Consider the following 14,857-nt stretch of genomic DNA (forward strand, 5'->3'; position numbering starts at 1 on the left):
GTTGTGTACTATGAAAGCAGTGGTTTACAGGACTCAGGAGGCTGCAGGTCCTCTCAAAAAGAGCACGTGGCCTGTTGCCTTGGCCTCTGCCTACGTATTTTGTATTCCAAAATGAATCATACATTTTGCAGATTTTTTTTTTAAGGAAAAGATAAAGTCATGCGCTACCGTTAGGAGTAATAATATTAGGATTAATAAAACTGAAAGATGCTATAAAAACTAATTTACAATTACTTTGCTTCTTCTGCTTGGCTAAGTTAAATTGGTGGAGGCAGTTCACTCACAGAAATATTTTCTGATGGTCGCCAATGCCATAAATGTGTTCCCAAGAGGGTAGAGGAATACTTAAATCAAACAAAATGACTTTTCATTGACTTGTTGCTCTGCATGGGAATCTCAGTAAAGCACACCTGAACCAAAGTAATTTATAGTCTGGCAGGTGTGAGAGAGTCAGAAATTTCTGCTTTACTTATCAGCATTTACCACCTATTGTCAGGCACGTCCAACTCCCCCGTTTCTGTTCCTCATGCTGGAGGAGGTGTCGTCTTTCTCAGGGAGCTGCGAGACAGTGAACTGAGATTGCGCTGGCTTGTGTCAGGCCAAATTTGTGTTAGCCCTTCAACTTTTGCTGCTGTGTTGGAGACCCTGGTAGGCCGTTGCAATATCTGTTTTTATAAAATCAAATTCATAGATAGAAAAAGGAAGTTGTTGAGCAGTTTAAGCAACCCAAAATGTCATTATAAAAGCCGATGGTAGAGCATAAATATTGACTTCATAGATTTCCATGTATCTGCTGTACAGCATGATCCATTAGGGTCAGCGCGGTATTGCCCACATCTATTCCAAAACAGGGGCGGCTGCCACGCTATAGGTCTGACGAAGTCAAGGCATTACTTCACAAGAGCAACAGCCTGGCTTCAGCTCCCCAGTTCGGGCAGGAATCTGTCCTTCCAGCGCACTGGAACTCTCCATGTCACTGCTCCAAGGAGCTCCTTCACAGCTGGACTGTGCTACACGCGCACAAGCTGTTCACTGTACGGGAACGTTTGATCACCAGTAGAGATGAATGTGCTGAGGGAAGGTAATTAGCTAAGCGGGAGACAAAAAGTGGTATCTGCCTGGTTTTTACTGATGGGTAACAGGCCGAAAACGGTCCGCAGCAAATGTTTCATACCAAACAGCAGCAGTCGGGTCCAGATTTCCTCTTCTGTGCTACAGGTTTGTCTGTTTCTTCCTCTGTTTATAGATACGTATCTGTATGTAATGCAAATGCTATAAATATCATTTATGTTTGTGACTGTGAAGGTGAGGCATTTACTTGGAGGATTGTGTCCAAAGCCACTAAACAGGAGGAGATATAGGGTAATGCGTTCAAGATAAACACTTTGTTTTAGCAAAGTCTTTGCAACTATCGCCCCTGCAAAGTCCTAAATCCGACATATTAACAAAACATAAAATTACAGATTAAAAGGTGTCGTATCTCCACACAGTCACAAGCATCAGTTAAAATTATGCAATTCCTCTCCCTGACAAATACTTGCCAAGTTTACTAATGATACTTTCCAGAACCGACTTGTTTCCTGAATTACATAGGAAGGTAGTGCTGGCCAGCATTTCCGTACCGCGGAATATGCAAGTCCCGTGTTCATTCTGCCTCCGCTGAACGGAGCGAGTGTCAGCTGAGGAATAAATGCACCGGGGTGTGCGCGTGAGGGCTCACGCCACTCATCTCCTCTGGGTCTTGCCGAGGGCTTTTTGGTTTTTAAACTCAGCTGTAGCACTAGGCTCTCTTACCTTCATGGTAGCTAGAGGCTGTACTGTTCCTCATCCTTTTTGTTTCACCTTTTCTCCCCTCCCCGTAGGAACCTCGCCTATTTCGCTACACAAAGCAGTCCCTCGGCTGTCATTCTGGACCTCTGGGAAGCCCGGCATCAACATGATGGTGACCTTGACTCCCTAGCCTGTGCCCTGGAAGAAATAGGAAGGACACACTCCAAAATCTCAGACATGACAGAACCTGAGATTGAAGAGCCTGACTTCAACTACAGCAGACAAAATGGACTTTAGTCACTCTTTTCCACCCGAGAACTGATGGCCAGCTTTGACTATTACACTAGAGAATCTCTTTGGCAGGGAGGAAATAAGGGTTTCTGCACACTGTGTGTATGGAAACAGCCACTCATTGCCACAACGCGGTTTTCAGTTGGAGGAGCAGAAGCAGCCCTTTTAAAAATCATCGCAGTAGTAAGGAAAACACAAGCTTCTCCCTGTCCTCTCCCACTTAAAATTCACGTTTTAATGTCAAAACCAAAACTGCACGTCTGTCATTCCTGGGGCAGGAAGGAGTGAGATACAGAGCCATAAAAGCCGTAAATATTATGACATAATGTATTTAGGAAACAGTGATGCTAACATACCGCCTAGTGAAATCGGCAAATATGATGCTGAATATTTAGAGCTACTAGAAGTTAATCCTAGTGTAAAGGTCTGTCTTCTTGGGGCCGTGACTCCCCTTTGTCCCGCATCTCTACCTTTCCACGCTTAAAGAGTGGGTTTAAACGGTCCTTTGATAGCATCATGTCGTCACTTCGTATCTGCTACAGAAAAACTGAAAATCTGGCCTTATCCTGTTCCGATGTTTGAGGAATTAGAAGAGCTCATAGGTATTTAAGTGATGATATCAAGCGTATTCCCAAAAATTTATTTTAAAAATTCAGTCACTTAATGAATGTAACATTTGCTGCAGAGGTTTCCTGCCTATTCTGTTAAGAAAAGAACAGAGTGAAACCCTTCGCGGTGAAATCAGAGTGTGTGTGTGTGCGTGAGAAATTTTCCCAAGGTCTCGGTCTGCAAACTCTCACTTAGTCAAAAAACGTTTCGGGCGGGGGGGGGTGGGTGTGGATTTTAAATAACCAAATGAACCACAGGAAATTGCCAGCCCTATTTTAGCAAGTTTACACATTTTTTTTATTACTTCATGTTTAGGGGCTCTACTAAAAAGTAAAGGTGAAGTCAATCAATGCAGTTTAATTTTGGTTCAGTTTCAGATTGAACCAATAAAGCCCACACGGTGCTGCCAAAAATTGGCTTGATTTCATTGTACAATATAAAAATTTGGCCGGCTATAAAGCTGGCTGTGTTACACTTGGTTTAGTTACAAACATACTGCATTTACCACCAAAACCAGAATCTAACTAGAGAATTCTCCCCATTTTTGTTTTATCCATTTCATACAAAAATAATTTAGTACTTCAACTGAACCAAAAAGAGAGCTGTCACTGTGAGTGTCCTGGTGGAACTGGTACTGAGCCAAATTGAAGCATTATTTTTACTCATGTATTCCTTAAATGAGCCAGGGTGCCCGTGAGCCCCGGCCCTAGGCTGGCCGTTTGGCGATGGGAGCGCAGTCAGCGTAACGCGGGAACACAACCAAGACTGTAGGAGCTTTATGGGAATTCAGGAAATTGAAAACAAGCATTCTGGGGTCGGTTGTTTTCATCTTAACCCCCCCTTATTTGGCTGAGAGCAGCACGATAGGCCGCAGGGTCGGTACTTAGTGTGCAAATCTATAATATTCTGAAACTCTGTCTTTACCCAGGAATCCAGTTCTGAAAAGACTGATGAACAACTCTTCATGTAAGACTTTGCTTGTTCTCGCTGATCTGAAAGTGCCAATTTCATTGCTTTCCCAGCTCAGCAGGCTGGAATCGTCTTAGACTTACTTATAAATACTTAGACTTCCCCAAACATTTTCTGCACTTCAGTATTTCATGCAGCCTGACGTGAGAGTTCCTGTTTGCAATGGGAAATCATAATGGCTGCAAGCATATTTAGGGCTAAGACAAAAATACCAGCTTATCTGGCAGCAAGCTGTCACGGTTTTCAGCAGCGCATGGTTCTAGCTGTGTTTGAATTATATTTCTAGTGACTTCCAGTCCTCCTCCTCAGAAACCTGTTCTTCATTGGACAAAATGTCATGAATTAAGAAAAAAAAAATAGGGAATGGCATCCACGGCAAAGCGGTGGAGTTTTAGTGAGCTGTCGTTGTCTGGGAAACCAGCTACAGTCGCTCCCAGCACTTAATTTGTTCTCAGCATCTCCTCAGATGCAGTTTTAAGTTTCAAACTAGCTTAGGTTAGCTTCTGCAGCAAAGACCTAGGTACGACCCTGCAGGTGCTGTAACATAGTCCTGTCATCCCGAAGAGCTGTATGTATTTTCTCCTCCTGTTTTCCAAATACATGTGAGCTACAGGTAGCATACGGGGTCAAAAGGAGCTGCTGCGTCAAGCTCAGAGCTGAGAGCGGTTTCTCAGGAAATGCACGGTGTTTACGTTCCAGACTTGGGGAGCTTTGAAAACCCTCTATGTACAGCGACACCCAACTCTGCCTATGAGTGCTCGGGAAAGCCTAGAGAGCGCGAGAAACCAGAGGCTGGCTAGAGTGACTTGCTCCAAAGTACCTCTACAAGGGCCTTCAGGCTGAAGGGATCTGGGTTGGTCACCAAAACCCAAGTTAGATCCACAATCCAAGGAAGGCTAGCGTCTGACTTAACAAGCTGAAAAGGAATAAATGTCAAAGTTTCTTACAATGACAGAAAAGAAATCGCTTAGTCTCGGGCCTAAGGTAAGATTTTCATTTTATACTGCTCAATAGAGTATTGCTGGGTCTTTTTAGGTTTTGGTCCCCGGTTTTTCTCTTTGCTTTTGCTAAAGCAGCTTCTTTGTTACTGATCTTATTTTGTGAATCTGAATTGAGATCTCTGACTTTTTCTAACCTGTTACAGTTTCGATGCTCTTGTAACGTTTAAGGACTAGAAATGCCACGACACTCCATGTGTACATCTTTCCCATTGGACTGGGGGTTGAAACGGGAACCAAACCACCAGCCTACATCTCTAGTGCGAGCTTATCTAGCTGTACACCTGAGTCTTGCAAGAACTGCCAGACTATGTCAGGTGAAAATCCATTTAGTCATGTATGGTATCTCCAATAGTGACCAGACTGAAAGTTTAGGGACACAGCGTAAGAAACATGCCCTGTACCGAAGGATTTCCTCAGCAGGGGGTTGCATCTGGACCACCGTGTCCAAGAACCGCTGATATCGTCCTTCAACAACTGACTAATCCCCTTTGCACCCGCTGAGACACTCAGCCTTCATGAACAACATCCAGGACAAACAAGTGCCACAATCATCTTTTGCATCTTTTTAAACAGCCCTTCCTTTACAAGCCTTCCTTGTGTTCAACACGTGCTGCCTAACAGTTGCGCTGGGCTCCCCAAGCTCTGTGGCGGAAGGAATACTGAGGACAGTTACCAAATCACCCTGTCCATCTCGTGCGTTCTTCTACAGGCTCCTCTCCCATTTCATTTCTGCTCACTCTCTTGTCCAGGCTGAAACCCCTGGTTTCTTCTATGTCTTTGAACATCCTTGCCGGTATTCTCTGCATCATCTCTAGTTCTGTATCTTTTTGCAGACGGAGTGACCGATACCTGCTTTTCAACAGGAACGCAGGCTAAGTCCCGCAGTTCCTCCATGTCCTCGATTTCTTGCTGTTCCCACTTTCAGTATCAATCACAGAGGATTAAGATCTTCCGATAGCATAAAGCCCCAGGAAACACCTGTGAGGGAGCACAGGGCGCCTGAGGATACCGTAACTGACTTCACTATCTAAATTACTCAAGCTAATACATGCCGCACAGCCAGGGAATAAACCTGCGAGGAAGAACCATGTAGCTGAAAAAAAGACTGAGGTGACAGAGAGGGTGCCAAAATAATTTAAAAAATCATAAAAAGGAAAATATTTGTTCTCCATGATAATGGTGGATATTGGTAGGCTGTAACTGGACAATAAGAACTTAAGTTGGACTTTAGAGTGGAAAAACAGGCTACTGGGGTTTTTGCTATTCCCTGTCCCCCCAGTGCATCTGTCGTACACCTGGTCCGTCTGGTGCGGACACGCCTGGTTTCAGATGCTCTCTTGCTGTTGTTTTGTGTCAGCATCGTGGCTGTATTGATAGGACTTTTTCTCAGAGAGGCTTATGCCAGTCCTCCTCCCTTTCTTACGCACAGTCCTGGTTTTAGAGATGGAGAAATTAAAATGGTTTTTGGGCAAATGCATCTGCTACCAGATAAACGAGGCAGCAACACAGGTTTTGTTACCATTAACAAACAGCTAAACAGCACAAGTGAAGGATGTTGAGTGTTCCCTTCCTGTTTTCCACAGTAGAAAGCAGCTGACTTTTGCCAGCTCCCCCCAGCCTGCTGGAAGCGCACGTCGCCACGCAGCGGTCTCGCTGCGATAATTCAGAACGTGTATGCAAATGCTATATAAATAGGTAAGTCCAACATTATCAGCAAGCTTAAAACTCCAGAAGCGCATTTTCAACATCTATCTAGAAGAGATTTTTCTGGAACTCTGTGTACATATGTATACAATGTGATCCCAAGCACAGATGCAGTGAGCATCTGAAACAGGATGAGAGGCCAGAAATTAGACATCTATTCTTTTTCCTCTATTTTAACGATTATGACTTCTGAAAAATAATTTTTAAAAATCTCCTCACAAACTAGAAAGTAAAAGCGCGAGAACCGTCATGTTACACACCTAAGATTCCATCCAGCTGCCCCAAGTCGGAGATGAGATGGCGAAGGAGCCGTTTTGATTTCACATCACCAAAGAATCTGCTCTAGTAGCTTTCCCGCTTCTCCCAGATACTTCTGTGCTGCGAGTCATTTAAGACTAATAGCTGCATTTTAAAAAAGACTTACAATTTTGTCACCAAAAGGGTGCACTCCGCAGCGCCGCCGGACTGCAGCACTGTAAAGCTAATTTACAGTTTTTACAACGCTGCTTTTGCAATCTTAGTAGTTTACATTAAAATCCTTTAAGCCACAAGGAAAGGAACCCTGCTCGGGAGATTTAAATTCAAACTTCATTTAGCAGCACAAGTCCCATAAAACCGCGATGTACTCCCACAAAAATTTTAGTGGGCTTTTTGTGATAGGTGAAAAGATACCGACACACGTCTCTTAAAATACAGGGAACTATTTTTGTTATTATTTTTATCTCTGGCAACAGCTGGTCTCCTCTGCGGGCCTGCGCGCAGCTTCCTTCCAGCAGGTTGAGAGGGAAGATTGTTCAGCATAAATCACTAAAACGGGGAGCCTGTTGCAGGACTACATGGGATTAACGTCATACTAAAGATCCGTTCTTTTTTTTCACTTGAAATATAGTGCTACGTGGGAGTTCTAAAACATTCAGGAACTGATCCAGTCCAGATAATGTTTTCCACTACCAAAAATACAGCTTATGTGTACAGGGAAGCCAAAACAAGTGAGGAGCCACAGTGGAATTCTGTGCATTATTTGAATTTTTTTTTTTCAGTCTATTTCTGCCTATAAAACAGATTTAAGCAAAGGGCGGTGTTATTTCTTGGCTGGTAATTAACTGAGTGGGAAACAGGAAGGTACTGCTAAGGCCTTACCCACCGTGAATGATGTGAAGGTCTGTCTTTCTAGCCTTTCTTTCACCAACGCCCATTCTATCAGACGGTCTCCCTCTCTCTGCACAGCAGCAGAGGTGGTTACCGTTATCCACTGAGAACCTTTTTCATGCTAAATCTGCTGAAGAGTGTTTTCTCTGCGTTGTGTATTTGCGGCATGTGCTTTGGTGAAATTACTCCCTTGACGCTGTTCCTGCTTCAGAAGAGGCTGGCGGTTTTTCCGCAGCAGCGTGTAAAATCCTTTCTTGGATATATAACGATTGTCAGGTTAAAACGGTCTAGTTAAAATTACTTAAACCTTAAAGGATTCCTGAGCAAGTGCGGTAACTAAACGTCCTAGGTATGTAACACACGCTACCTGTAGCGACGAATAAAACTCAATATGCTGGCAAAAGACCACGAATCATTTTCTAGTAACGCACAGTCTAGCTCTCTTCGCTCATTGCCAATACTAGCATAAACGGTAGCAAAAGTCTCCTTTCCAACACGGACAAAAATAAATAAATCACTCTAAGATTAAAGAATCACTTGGAGAATCATTTGATAGTAACAGCGTCCGCAATGCAGAAAACAGAACTGACGTTCTACTCGTTGCTGCAAGTAAAAGCCCGTCGGTATCAGTGTTCACTGTTCTGTCCAAAAATAAATGTCTAGGAACTTGCCACTATATTTTTTGTATTAGAGGTGAATAGTACAGATTCTACTAGTGTTTCTTGTCTGGGGCTTGGGTGGGTAGGGGTGTATTGTAATTTTCAAGCTATTGCAAAAGCTGCTTTTAAATAAGCTGTTCAGTTGTATTGAATAACTGGTTTGTGCTTTACAAGGGAATCCAGGTGAGCCAGGATTCAATGGGTAGCCTCCTTGCCTTGCTGTCACAGGGTAACTAGAGCTGAAGTCACTTGTGAAAATTTAGCTAAGGGATAGGGAGATTAGATGACCCATCCCTGATCTGTAATGTAGTGTACTGTAATCTAATGAGATTAGACACTCACCTCCTGTAGAACCGTGGTTTCGTCAGCAGCTGCTTAGTTTGTCTGCCCCTGGTGTGATAACCTTGGTTGAGAATGTACTTCTGCAGATTTAAGAAGATGTCAAACCCCTGTGTTATCTGGTCTCTGTATATAAATCGTACTGTCTAATCCCAAAAGGAGATGTGTAGCACAAAATGAAGTTAAGGGTGTCCTGCACCAAGCCTGGGTAAAGTTTTTTCTGATACAGCAGGAGGGGGAAGACATGGATCTAACAGCTGGTGTATTTGCTACAGGGAACGAGAGTGTTTCCTTACAAATCCTCGCTTAGAGCTGACCGAAGCTTTGTTTTTGCAGTTTAAAATCTGTAAGACCTGGTATTTCCCATTCTGAACGGAACAGTAACTGTACGGTGATGGTATCTTTTCAAGCAATTCCTTCAGGTTTCCCCCCTTTGTGCACTGAAATTGGAGGGGGAGGGAGGAATATTTTTACGTGAAGCTGTAGACTTTTCCATTCTTTCCACTTCCCATCTAAAGCCCAGATACCGTCCCCGCGACTGAACCTCACAACGGTCCCTGATGCATCAGTAAGCAGCGCACGCACGCGCCTCACTGGGACGTGCACGTATGTGTCCTTCTGGTGGCTATCTGGGAACAGCAAACTGACATGATGCGGTTTGTGACTTGGGAGATGTAGCTGCCTCCTCCCACCTCTTAATCAGATTCTTGCCCACTGTGACTCTGCTGATCTCAGTTTAGACACGGGTACAAAAACGTTGCCTGAACTCCTTCGGTTAATTTGGACGAGGTGGGATGTGATGCTGGTCAGGCTGGTGAGACAAACAGTGCTACACGCGACTAGAGCTAGCTGAAAAATTTCCATTGCATTTTCAACTTTCGCAACTTTTGACCAGCCTTTTGGTGAAAAGGGGAGGGGGAACGTCAACATAATCAAACACAAAATAAATAATATTTTCCTGAAAGGAGAAAATAACACAAGTATTCCTCTACAGAGACCTATTTTCTCTTCTGCTCCTTTATTTTCGCAACGAATAGGTTCTGAAAATGTTGGTTCTTGCTCATTTGACCGAGCATTCGTCCCTCCCCCCGCTTCTCCCCACAGTTTCAGTGTGCTTAGAACTGAAAAAAGAGCAGAGGTTTGAATGCTTTCTTTAGTATGAAGCTGAAGGAGTAGGGAAGAGAGACAGAAGAGCATTAAATAAAAAGCATGGCCTTGGCTTCATACCACACTTTCTGTGCCTTGTTCTATCAATGTAAATTCTGAATGTTGTACAGTAAAATACTTGGGAAAGACTCCTTGGAAAAGGCTGCACTGGCTTCTTTTTTCAGCACATGTACATATATAAATATATACATATATATATTTGGTAATGCCAAACAGCTGTGTTATATTGTACTGAAAAAGTAATAATGGACAGTTTGGATGTTTTATGTAGAGTTTGCAAAAATTGTATGGCTATAGCCTTTTGAAGATAAATGTACAGACGTAAATTCCTGCATATCAGTTATTTATGAATAAAGAGTCTTTTACTGACATCTTAGATTAGCGTATGAGTGGCACGTTAATTTCTGCGATAAAACAAGAGGCTCTGGTATGAACGCTTTGGGATGCTTCACTGCTTTTATCGTGAGCCTTGTGGGGGTGTTTATGCTGGAAAACTGTGTACTGGACACCTTTTCCCAGAAAAACCTGCAAAATCTACAGGAATAGGACCAGAACTGAGGTTTACCCTTTACTGACAACATTGAAACAATTCAAGAATACCCTCCTGCTTTCATACCGCTCTGAACTGCAACCCAGAGAATGCCAATTACATTCCACCTAAAATGTGATTTAAGGTATTTCACTGAAACGCCTTACTTGTTTGTCTGAACACACGTACAAGCCCTGCGCCGGGGCGAGGACCCCTCTGTCCCTTGCGCTGCAAAACCAACATGGTTTATTCTTCTTTTTGCAAGCCGGAGGATGCAAAACCTGTCTGCGTGTGTATATACGGGGCAGTTCTCTCTCAGCTCCGCTGCTACGTTCACCAAGCCATTGCACCTGGAATCCCGTGGCACTGGAAACCAAGCTATGAGTTCTGTTCCATTTACCATGTAAATGTAATCTTTTGATTTGTAATACCCTTTACTGAGACGCACCGGATAAGAACTCATTGTCTTGATTAATCCTCCCCATACAGATGAGCTCATAACCTTAGGTCCCACTTAAAAGACCAGAAATATCCTGTCAGCAACTAGAGCGCTCAGTCCCGCAATCAGCAAGGCTCTGATTCCGAAGCAGCTATCACCAGTACGCTGCAGCCTGCCGAGGAAGGCGGCAAGGGAATACAAGACTCACCTGCGCTCACCTTCCTCGTTCGCACAGAGGTCTGCCTGTCACCAGGGCGGGGAGAAGCCACCGGGAACCACGGGCCCCTCGGGTGAAGCCACTGCAGCACTGCGGGTTTTAGGTTTGGTTTTTAATAATTTAGCTAAGTTAGTTAACCTAAAGGTGAGACAAAACCTCCAGCTTTCTGCTAGACATAGCGTGTAGCCCTTTTCTGGCTGCATTTGTCCTATGCTCCAGCCACCACCGCGTCACATTAACACAGGGAATTAAGCATTGACTCCGAATGTGTTAGCCTGACAAAATGAGACTCCAGATACGGCACTCACCTTAAGTGGGACGTTATAAAAGGTATTGCCAATACATACAGAGCAGGGGATGCTGGGACCGGCTGTTACGAATCAAGATATCCCTCAAACATTTTATTACCTGCGTTTAAGTTGTTATCATCCAAGCCATGATACATCATATAATGTAATGGCCACCCTCTATAATAAACAAAACTATCACATTAACTGCCTTTGGCACTCATTGTGAAAATATTCATGATCAGTTATGTTTGCAGAGAAATAATGTATGTTATTGCAAGAAGCTCGTCGCGTTGCGACTTAACGAGCAGCCACTTCGAAGTTACGCTGCCAGTAGAGGCTGCCGTCAGGTTCTTTCGAAACAGACCGCCGGTCTCCAGCGAGCACCGAAGCAGGTTGGCGGCCTCGCCACGCAGGCACCAGAATCCCACGTCCCCCACGCACGCGGAGCTCCCCGGTCCGCATCTGAGGCCCTGCTACACTCGGGTGCCTCGGAAGTGGCAGCTCTACCCAAAACACAGCGGCATTTTGCGTTAGTAACAGGGATTTGCTTTTTAACTCTGATTATAAAATTGCTATAATAAGCTACGGCTCCTTGGTTCTTGGTGGCCAGATTAAATTGCTCTCCTTCCCTTACAAAGCTTGATTAGTTGAGAACCTGAGTATCGCTTTGTAAAAAGCCCCAGCTCCCCTCCGGTCATCCTCTTGTGGTGTTACACAGCCGTCTGACCATATATTAAAGGTCCACCTCTCTCTAGCCCCACCAGCATCAGTAGCACGCTGCAGTAAAACCTCCTCGCTGCGTGTCCTCTGACACACACAAATAGCAAAGCCTGAACAACCGGAATGCAGGTCTCAGCGTTTCTAACCCAGCCCTGTGCTGTACCTTGGCAAAGCCGCCACGAAGCCCAGCCGCTGGAGAGCTCAGAAGAAGGTGTGCCCAAGGCTAAACAACCGGGCTTTTCCTTTGTCCTGGCAAACACACACGCGCGCCCCCCTTTTATTTTACCCTTTATTTCTAGCACTGCTAAGCATGCCTAAAACACAGCCGTAACTGAAGCGAGTTCCGCCACAGCTTCTGTTCCAACCCTGTGCTCGGCTGCACCGGGACCAGACACGCTTCCCTCTGCTCGCCTTCTCCTCCCCATTTTATCCCTCTTAGCTGTGTAGGGCTACCGTACAAGGCACGAGGGAGCACTGAGCCTGGCAGAGCCCTTAATCTTTGAAAAAATACACTTTTGCATTAGCACAAATGACTCCTCGGGACATTGGGCAACTGCAAGTACGCCCCTGCCCCCCCAGCCGCTTTCCTCCCCTGCCAGAGCTTCTCAATGAACGCTGAGATTAGCAAAGAACCTCGCTATTACTGTTACCATATTGAGCCCAAGTCATTTTATTTTATACAGTCAGCTATCTAACCCACCGTTAGTATCAGTACCTTCCTCCTGCCAGAGTCAGGAGGTAATCTTTACTGATGCAATTAAAATTATAATTACTCTCATTCCCCTCGTCTTGTACATACTTAGGGATTTTTGAAGAATTAAGGCTTATTAAAACGTGTGCTGTTCGTAGATACCTGTTTTGAGCACAGGTAGAATGTCAGCTCACAAGCTCAAGTATGATAAAGCACTTTGAAGATAGTGAAAGCTGGGTGACGCTGCCGGACAACGACAGAACCTAAAAGCTGAAAGAAGGCGGAGACCTAAGCTGCAATGCAAACAACTAATACATGGTATTTAATACAGCGAGGGTCCCATCTATTCTGATTGGTAAAGTCATTTTGGTCTCCGAAATCAAGTAGTCTGTCTTAGAGTGAGTTTTATAATGCACTGCAGAGAGATGTGCTTTGAGGGCATTCGGTCAAATCCATGTAGGTCAAGTTCAAATGGGGAAGACCAAGAAGAAGAGAGGAATGCTGTACATACAAACCACTGTACATAGAAAAGTTTCCTTATTCTGAAACTTCTTAAGAGCTGAGCTTTAGACACCTAAATCCACCTAAAGGAGATCACAGGATCCAGCCAAAACTATCGCACTGGTCTAAAACCTGGTCTTGTGAGAACTGCTTCTGCCCAATGCCCACATTTCTGCTACTGGCGAAAGCGTGAAAGACGTTCCAGGAAGGGGAGCTGTTTCAAAAATGCAATAAAACCTAAGGTAATATTTTCACCACAAAGGAAGGACCAAAACTAACCTATTTTTAAGCATATCAGAAACAATTATGTAAAATGGATTCACTTTTCAAACAATTCCGAAAGAACAATTCTGTGATTCTGTGATTGCATTCAACAAAATATCACTTCAAAAGACTTTTCTTCTACTTCAAGCCTAAATACACCAGCAATAATTAACAACTGACACCAATTAAATGAGTTTGAAATTCAAAAAAGCAAGCAGTTCTCAGTCCCAAAAATTCACCTGCAACTGAGTTGTTATAGCATGATGAAGTTTAATGTAATTGCGAAATTACATCTTTTCCTGTAACTTTTAACATCCTCCTACACACTAGAGGTTTTTTGCAGGGCAAATACCTAGTAAAATAAGAATATGGTCATTTTGTGCACGCTAGCTCAGCTACAGAGCGCTGACGTGCTTCAGCTCGGCATACAATGCGTACCACTGCCTCATTTTCCGTCCTGTTCTATCTTCACAGAATTTAGAAGGAATTATCACAGAATCTGGGAGGAATAGCGAAGCAACGAGCTGCCTTCACGGCTCAGTCACGGCTGGTCACCTGAGGAGGTCACAGAGCTGTTCGGTGACGCCGGATTTCCCCAGGGCCCTGCCGTACAGACCAGAAGATTTCGCTCCAGCATGTTCCCAGCAGCCGTTAATGGGGCTGGTACAGGATGCGTGGTGGGAGGGGTGCCTTTGGCTGGCAGATAGAGAAAAGGCAAGGAGAGAAACGGATTCTTTCCCTGCATGTGTGGGGTGGGTTTTTTTTTGTTTTGGTTTGTTTTAAGGCCATTTGGTTGCTTACTCAAATCCTCGAACCCTTCTGTTGTGACAGGAGGCAACACTGGAGAGAACTACTCCTGGTTACAAACACCACACTCTAATTTAAACTAAACTGAATAAATCCCAATCTGTCCTCTGCTAAGAGTTCTGGGCTTTTTTGCATTTATTTTTCTCTCTCTTCTACTTGCGAGATGTTGGTTTGATTTTAGGTTGTTAGTATTCTAATATCTACCACAGCTTCAAGGCTATTTTGCACTTATTTTGTTTTTGTTTGCTCTTCTTTTCCCTGTCAGCTTTATTTACTAAACAACAGCAGCCACTAGCAGATTCAAACCCCAAGTAGTGGTCAATGCCTAACGTCCTGCAGAAAGCTTTGTTAGTAAAAACCCCAACCCCAACGCACCCGAAGCGAGCCCAGTCCCTGGTGGGTTGGTACATTTTGCAGAGATGACCATGTTTGCAGTTACTGAGCTATTCGACATCCTTGCGCTTCGCATGGCTGAAGCCTCTGTAATGCTGTTTCCTCCCTCAAAAGGAAGGAAAGAAAATATTGCTGAAGACTTTTACCCATTTTAATTAAAACCTTCGTAATGCACTTGGAAGCACCGCCCTCCCCGAAAGGCAGGAGAGCTGTCAGAGGGCTGTAAAGTCCTGTCACGGTGCCCCAGCTCTGAAGAAATGATCCGCTGGTAGGAACTGTTGCAATCAACTTCACACTTAATGGGGCATCCTAACGATCCGCCTTGAAGTAACCTCGTCTTGTTTTTCC

The 14,857-nt window shown here is 44.2% G+C and overlaps 1 protein-coding gene across 3 annotated transcripts in view; it reads left to right on the plus strand.

Annotated features, from left to right (window-relative positions):
- UNC5D (unc-5 netrin receptor D) overlaps positions 1-10,034 on the plus strand; it is a 186,653-nt gene extending 176,619 nt beyond the window's left edge. For all 3 annotated transcript variants that reach the window (XM_064472594.1, XM_064472592.1, XM_064472593.1), the window contains exon 16: positions 1,863-10,034. In XM_064472594.1, the coding sequence (XP_064328664.1) occupies positions 1,863-2,067 (205 nt within the window). In that variant the 3' untranslated portion in view covers positions 2,068-10,034. The remainder of the gene's footprint in view (positions 1-1,862) is intronic.
- Positions 10,035-14,857: the final 4,823 nt, after the last annotated feature.

Source organism: Phalacrocorax carbo, chromosome 24, assembly GCF_963921805.1.
Source record: "Phalacrocorax carbo chromosome 24, bPhaCar2.1, whole genome shotgun sequence".
Taxonomy (NCBI): domain Eukaryota; kingdom Metazoa; phylum Chordata; class Aves; order Suliformes; family Phalacrocoracidae; genus Phalacrocorax; species Phalacrocorax carbo.